Below are 8,016 nucleotides of genomic sequence, written 5' to 3' on the forward strand. Positions count from 1 at the left end.
TTAATTATGTTATGAAAATTTATAAAAAAAAAAAAAAAGCGACATGACAAGATCGGCCCCACGTATACGTTAAGGAACTCAGAGACGGGACACTTGGACTACATTATTACAAGTAAATCAGACGTATCATTGCCTGCTTTTGGTCCCGCCCGAATTTAGTGTACACTGCCCCACTGTTATTCACCACTCACTAGTCAGTACTCAGTACTACCTCGCTACTCCATCAATTATAATTACCAAATTGCAAAATAGGTCTCCACCTTTCATCATGTGACTAACTAATCCCCTGCGTTTCATAATTAAAACTTGAATAATAAGTCCCTCTTCGTTTATCATAATCTCAAATTGGAAAATGTTCATTTTGGTCAAAGAACAATCTTTAGGCATGCATCATTAGGCACTTGGCAGGGTTGTTAAGTATTTTTTTAATTAGCCTTGAATTTTAATGGACATTCTCTTTTTCACATCAAGATGATTGTAAATTTTCAATTTAGCATTCAATGTTTCTTGTAGGTTATTCTTAGTTGATTACCAGCAATTTGGTTTTTAATGCACATTATTAGAAGGTCTCACTTGATACCATAATCATAAATCATAATGACTAACCTCTTTCTTCATTCTATATGACGTGCCTCTTAAATAGGTAGATTAATTGAAATATAAACATGACGTGTTTGTATGTATTGCATTGTGGTAACAAAAGGTATTAAAGGCATAAATTACAGAGTTCCTAATCTTAAAACCACACATCCAAAAACTTCAAAACTATGATCAAATTAGTATTTAGTAGGAAATAAAAATTCAAAATTAATGTTATTACATATTAACAGTAGCTAAAACAACAATAACTACTATTAACTTTTTCTCTTTTCATTGCAAATCGTCTCATAATCAAACATCAACCTGTCTTATCACTCATTTCCATTCATAAGCACAATATTTAAGTAGCCTGAAACTTTCGTATTTCTTATCTAAGATAATACAAAGTTGAAGGACCTAAATGTCGATTTCCAAAGTAAGAGATCCAATTGTAAGTTCTGTATAGAAGTCAAGGTTCCCTCACTCATGACCTCTCAACAACAAACAACAAATCCAACTTTCGGATTAACTCGCAGCAACCCATTACAAGTAGGCCCCACCTATTTATTCATTTTCTTTTTACTTTTTACAGTCCTCCTTCTGCATTTACCACACCACTCCATACCATTGCCCAAAGACCCCTCTCTCTCTCTCTCTCTCGTGTGTGTGTGTGTTTCATGCAACTGCGAGCCAGAAAGAGTCGACAATGCACTCAAACCTCGAGATTCACTGATAAAAAAAAATGATAAAACTGTTGCATAAATTTCTCTGCAATTTTGTTTTTCCACCAACGCAAATGGTTATCTGTTTAAGCATCGATTCCTGTGCTCCGTCGTTCGTGCGCTAGTTCGCCGGATTATGATGCTCGTTCCGCGTCATCGCCGCAACTCCGTATATTAAGCGCGGATTTTCAGGTTTAATTTTACTATACTTTGACTTCTGCTAGTTGTTGAAGTGATTTTGTAGCAATCGCGTTTGTGTCGTTAATGAATTTGTGTTTTCAATACTAAATGTGTTTGCTAACAGTTTCTCAATACGAATCAGCACCGATTCTTGTGTGACATGTTCGTTCGTCATCATCGTGGAACCTGCTTAACTTAAACGCCGATTTTCAGGTTTGATTTGACTTGACTTTGAGTTTTACTGGAAGACTGTTGAGTTGTTGAGGTGATATTACAGCAATTGCTTTTGTTTCTTGCGGGAGTTAGTTTCTCAATACTAGATGTGCCATCTGTTAGGTTTTCAACAGATAGTTATCCCTGACGTCCGTTTACTAATTTTCTGATTCTGTTTATCACTGGGTAAATAAAAATCTAGCTTGACATGATTTGGTTTGCTGATTTGTTTCTCTGTTCTTATCGATTAGTGATAAATTTGTTTTTTTGGGGTTTCATTTTTTGTTAAGTAGTGCATCTCTTTGTACGGATATTTACGAATTGAAAACATGGATAATAGTTTTGTGTGTGCAGTTGTTAGGTCTTAACTTTCAAGTAAAAGAAGAATGTTCCAGATCCATAACTTTTTGTAGCTTTCTGTTTTTCTTCTTAATGCAAATTGAGTGATATCTAATCTACCCATTTTTCATCGTAGAACCATTTGAACATGCAATTGTAGAATTTTTTTTACTTTTTTCCCAAATGGAGCAAGGAAAACAAATTTTAAAGCAGTAGGAAAGAAGCAACATTTCTTTTTCCACCTTGTATAATTAGTATCATTAAAGAACAGGGAAATGAGGCCTATGGAGTTGATATTTTAGTATTTTTTTACATAGGAAAGTATAACCAACTAACAGTGGGACTTAGCTGTGACTGACTCTTTTGTTTGGTCTTGTCACCTATGCACCACATATAGATTATAACATGTAAATTCTACCCCTCTTGTTCACAAAGGTAGGCATAATTATCAGGTGTTCAAAGTTATGTTTCTAATTGCAAATTTATCACCGACATAGACAATTAGACATGATAACCTGTCATGGTGGCATGTTATTCATGGTGAAATTGGATCTTCATGTAGTGGTATAAGCTTTCATTTACATTAGCTTCTGATTTTCTGCTAGAGTTATAAGACTAATCATGGAATGATGTCTCCTTTTGTGCAACGACTAAGTTGAATCAGGGATTCTTATTTTGGAACAGAGGACAATATTCCTCAGTTGGATGAACAAAACCGAACTGATAATTAACCATTATTTTGCTGGAAACAACTGATACTGAATGTGGAACTTTGAGCTAAAACTAGACAGCTATAATAATAGGAAATTTTAGAATATGCTTATGTTCTCTTTATGTGAATTATAATTGCTATATGTGATCTCAAATAGACTTCTGATGCTAATTTAATTATAAATTTCAGGTAGACAAGTTTTGCTTAGGCTTGTGAAAGGAATCATGAAGAGGAAGTACGCTAACTTACACCAAAACACACATCAATTTGATCCACTGCGTAAGTATCATTTAAAGCCTTGTTTGATCATGAAACTCAATACCATTGAAGCCTTTCCTATCCTTTATTGACATCTAAAATTTAAACTAGAAGCTATATAGTATATACTAAAAGGCCAAAAAGCAGCAAAATATATGATTGTTTATTCAAAGTATTGTAACGTCTCTTCTTATATACAACCAGCTTTTGAAGCATACTGGTGTGGTTCATGGGTGCCTGTGGAAAGCTTAAGAATCAGAAATGGAATTGTTAGCGTGTTTATCATAAAAGAAGGAGAGGCAACTGAAGAAACCATTCCCATGTCAGACCTTCGAATAAGGTCAAGAAAAGCAAATTTGGCTGATTGCACTTGCTTTTTGAGACCTGGAATAGATGTTTGTGTGCTTTCTACTATTCCATCAACAGAAGAGGAGTCAACCAACGAGAATCCAAAACCTGTAAGTTGTTTTCAAGTCAAACTAAAACCATACTGTATTCTTTAAAAGCATGCATGCTATTGTTTCATAGGTTAGTTGTTATTCTCTTGATGCTTATTTGCAATTGAGCATTTTGCTTCTACTTTTACAGGTCTGGATCGATGCGAAAATAAGTTCAGTGGAGAGGAAGCCTCATGAGGAAGATAAATGCGTCTGTGAATTCCATGTGAGCATCTACATGAAGCAAGGTCCTGTTGGGTTGATCAAGAAAGCGGTTCATAAAGAGACCAAAATGCTACATATTGATCAGATGTCCATTCTTCAAAAACTTGAATTGAAGCCTTGTGAAAGCAACCACTATCGTTGGCATCATTCTGAAGACTGCAATTCACGTCATATATTTAAACTATTTACAGGAAAATTCTCTTCAGATATATCATGGTTAATTGTTGCATCTGTCTACAAGCAACTTGTTTTTGATGTGAAGCCAGTGGACAACCGGATTGTGTATCAAATTTGGGATGGTGACGATGATGGTGAAAAGAGTTTGCCAAATTCTGAAAATCATTCAACTTCAAGTGCACTTAATTTCAAAGTAGAAAATGGAATTTCCACTCCTTTCATTGTCCCCTTCAATCTAGTAGAATCCCAAGAGGAAAAGAAAGCTGTTTGTGGTGTTGATGAATTTGCTTCATCATCCTACTTTGATCTCATGGGCTTAAGGCGTTCAAAACGTAGGAATGTCCAACCTGAACGCTATCTGGGTGATGATAATGTATCCGAATCAGAAATTGATTTGTCTCGGTTTGGATTATACAGGCCAAACAGCTCCAAATACGAGGAAGTCCCAGTTGCATTCTCAATTCAGGATGATCATTCATTGAAAGATGAAAATAAATCGGAATACCTTAGGAAAGTATACAATCAAGAGGGTTATCTTGGAAGGCTGAATGATACTAACAAGTCAAAGGAGGTGAGAACAGAAGTTCCTTACAGACAAGATCCTTCTATGGCTTCTTCTTCTTCTTCATCAAGGCCTTACATATATGCTGATACTTATAAGCCCGTAGTTTCTGATGATGAAGGAGGGGATCATAATAGCAGCGACATATGGGCTAAGTACTTCAGCATGCAAGGTTCTTCCAAACTTCATAAACCCAAATATAAAGCTCCCAAAATGGACTATGATAGTTTGGGAGGTGGATTATGGAAGGGAAAACCTACAGCAAACAAGGCAGGTCGTAAAAAGCGAGGTTCTTCTGGAAAGGAGAGTATCTTTGATACAATTACTTCTGTTAAGAAATCTGATTGTGCAAGTATTTATAGAGAATTGATGAGCAGATGCATGAGGAATATAGATGCATCCATCAACATGGAACAACCAGCTGTGATTGACCAGTGGAAACAGTTTCAGTTGGGCAAATCCTTGGACCAAAGGGAGAATAAAGAGATACCTAAAAAAGAAGAAGAGGAAGAAGAAGAAGAGATGACAGAAGAAAAAGAACTTGAAATGTTGTGGAAGGAGATGGAATTAGCACTTGCCACAACATATCTTATGGAAGAAACAGAGGTGTGTTAATTGTTATGTGTATATACCTTTTTTCTTTGTGATATACTAATATTCCAGTTAAACTTTCAGGGTTTAAATGAAATGCAAAAATCTAAGAGCCAGGAGCCTAAATGCCGACATGATTACAGACTCAATGAACAGTTCGGGATTATCTGTAGATTATGTGGTCATGTTAGATCTGAAATAAAAGACATCTCGCCTTCCTTTGTAAGTTAAACTTGTGCTAATTGATCAGACTAAGTTATCTCAAATCCTTGATACATATATAAACATTTTCAATATTAATCGTGTTTGTTGGATGAATTTACAGTTACCAGGTGTAGTCTGGACGCCTAGCAAAGAAACCCGAACAGAAGAAGATGATTCAGAGCAAAACACACAAGATGCAGACACACGTCTTGAAATTGCATGTCGTCCTGCTTCATCCAACATGTCTGTATCAGATGAGAACGAAAATGTGTGGGCCCTGATTCCCAACCTTAGAGACAAACTACGGTTTCATCAAAAAAGAGCTTTCGAATTTCTGTGGAGAAATCTAGCTGGAGATATCATACCTTCAGAAATGGAAGCAGCCAGCAAGAGAAGAGGCGGCTGTGTCATTTCCCACACTCCAGGAGCAGGGAAGACATTGCTTATAATATCATTTCTTGTTAGCTACTTGAAGCTGTTTCCTGGGTCCCGGCCTTTGGTTCTGGCTCCAAAAACAACTTTATACACGTGGTACAAAGAAATCATTAAATGGGAGATTCCGATTCCGGTGTACCAAATCCACGGTGGTCAGACATACAGAGAACAAGTTTTAAAAAACAAACTGAAATTGGCTCCCGGCCTTCCCCGAAACCAAGACGTGATGCATGTGTTAGACTGTTTAGAGAAAATTCAAAAATGGCTCACAACTCCAAGCGTCCTCTTAATGGGCTACACTTCCTTTCTAACACTCACCCGTGAAGATTCAAGCTATGCTCATCGCCAATACATGGCCAAAGTCCTTCGCCAATGTCCCGGGATTCTAATTCTCGATGAAGGCCATAACCCAAGAAGCACAAAGTCAAGACTAAGGAAAGGTTTGATGAAAGTACATACCCCTTTGAGAGTGCTTCTATCGGGTACCCTTTTTCAGAACAACTTTGGTGAATATTTCAACACTTTGACATTAGCCAGACCACGTTTTGTCAATGAGGTACTCAAGAAACTAGATCCCTCTTTCAAGAAGAGAAAGAAAGGAGTCGTCTCCAAGTTTTCACTTGAAAACAGAGCAAGAAAACTGTTTGCCATCAAGATAGCAGAGCAAATCAACTCAAATGTTCAAAAGGACAGACAGCAGGGCTTGAACATTCTAAGAAGTTTAACAAGCAGATTCATCGACAACTATGAAGGTGGCAGTGCTGAAAATCTCCCAGGTCTGCAATGTTACACTTTAATGATGAAGTCCACCACCATTCAACAAGAAATCTTGCAAAAGCTTCAAGACAGGCGACCAGTGTACAAAGGCTTTCCTTTAGAGCTTGAACTTTTAATCACACTCGGGTCCATACATCCCTGGTTGATCCAAACGACTTCATGTGCGAGCCAATATTTTGAACCCGAAGAACTGAAGGCCCTTGAAGGACTCAAATCCGACATTAGGCTAGGCTCCAAAGTCAGATTTGTGATGAATTTAGTCCCTCGTTGTCTACTCAGAAAAGAAAAGGTCTTGATATTTTGCCACAACATTGCTCCAATGAATCTGTTTATAGAAACATTCGAGCGGTTTTACGGGTGGAAGCAAGGCGTAGAGGTTCTAGTCCTTAAAGGAGAGCTGGAGCTATTCGAAAGAGGAAGAGTGATGGATAAATTCGAAGAGGCTGGAGGTCCATCGAAGGTCATGTTGGCTTCCATCAATGCATGTGCTGAAGGAATTAGTCTCACAGCAGCTTCACGGGTGATCTTATTGGATTCGGAATGGAATCCTTCTAAAAGCAAACAGGCAATCGCTCGTGCTTTCCGCCCTGGACAAGACAAAGTGGTTTATGTCTACCAGTTGCTTGCAACGGGGACCCTAGAAGAAGAGAAACACAGCAGGACCACATGGAAAGAATGGGTGTCGAGTATGATTTTCAGTGAGGAACTGGTGGAAGATCCTTCTCATTGGTCAGCACCCAAGATTGAAGACGAGTTGCTTAGAGAAATTGTGGAAGAAGATCGAGCTTCACTGTTTCATGCCATTATGAAGAACGAAAAAGCCTCCAATATGGTGGTTAGAGGTCGAGAGTAACAATTACTAATTCAAAATATCTCCTTTCTGTTTTCTAATAATCAAACAAACGTCCATTGCATTTTTAGACAATAAATTATGGTTTGGCATGTGTGTTTACTATGGTCAGAGTGTATGAGCTAACTTATGTTCTTTAAAGATCTCGTTCTTTGGATATCCTATTCTTCTGTTCTTTGTTACTGGTTTTCCAGCTTCCGATGCTTGTTTGGAGCACTTCCATATATTATTTAAGCGCTGGTTTCAGGTTTAATTTTAGTTTTACTGGTTGTTGAAGTGATTTTTTAGCTCGGAATAGTGTTTGTGTCGTGTAGGTATTTGTTTATTAATACTAATAATTCTTTAATGTAATAACTTCTCACAGGAATCATCGTGATCACCAGTTTTCAGGTTTGATTTGACTGGACTTTTGTTTTTTACTGGAAAGTTTTGAAATTATTGAAGTGATAGTGTAGCAATTGGTTTTGTTTCTTGCAGGAATTAGTTTCTCAATACTAATTGTGCTATCTGTTTGTTTTTCAATAAGAATTGCTAACGATTGACATTAAACATGGGACTTTTTTTGGAACCAAGTACAATATTAGCGGTTGGATGAATCAAACACAACTACTAGTTGATCAATATTTTGTTAGAAACAACTGATGTTGGATGGTGGAACTCTGAGCTAGATCTAGAGGCAGTAATAATAATAATTTTTTTTTACTAGTCTTATGTTGTGTTTATGTGAATTTTAATTGCTATATGCTTAGCCAACT

General features: G+C 37.1%; 1 protein-coding gene across 3 annotated transcripts; it reads left to right on the top strand.

The window, feature by feature from the left end:
* The first annotated feature begins 1,178 nt into the window (after nucleotides 1-1,178).
* LOC145012245 (SNF2 domain-containing protein CLASSY 1-like) lies at nucleotides 1,179-7,443 on the top strand. 3 transcript variants are annotated; one of them, XM_078971040.1, is made up of 7 exons: nucleotides 1,179-1,493; nucleotides 1,606-1,694; nucleotides 2,935-3,024; nucleotides 3,208-3,461; nucleotides 3,592-5,010; nucleotides 5,080-5,217; nucleotides 5,321-7,443. In XM_078971040.1, exons 3-7 carry the CDS (start codon nucleotides 2,970-2,972, stop codon nucleotides 7,262-7,264), a joined length of 3,810 nt encoding a protein of 1,269 aa, XP_078827166.1. In that variant the 5' UTR covers nucleotides 1,179-1,493; nucleotides 1,606-1,694; nucleotides 2,935-2,969; the 3' UTR covers nucleotides 7,265-7,443. The 3 variants fall into 3 exon arrangements, with proteins under 3 accessions (XP_078827166.1, XP_078827167.1, XP_078827168.1); XM_078971041.1 differs by having other exon boundaries at nucleotides 1,624-1,694; XM_078971042.1 differs by lacking the exon at nucleotides 1,606-1,694.
* The last annotated feature ends 573 nt before the right edge of the window (nucleotides 7,444-8,016 follow it).

This window comes from Lactuca saligna, chromosome 8 (genome assembly GCF_052625555.1).
Source record: "Lactuca saligna cultivar CGN05327 chromosome 8, ASM5262555v1, whole genome shotgun sequence".
NCBI lineage: Eukaryota > Viridiplantae > Streptophyta > Magnoliopsida > Asterales > Asteraceae > Lactuca > Lactuca saligna.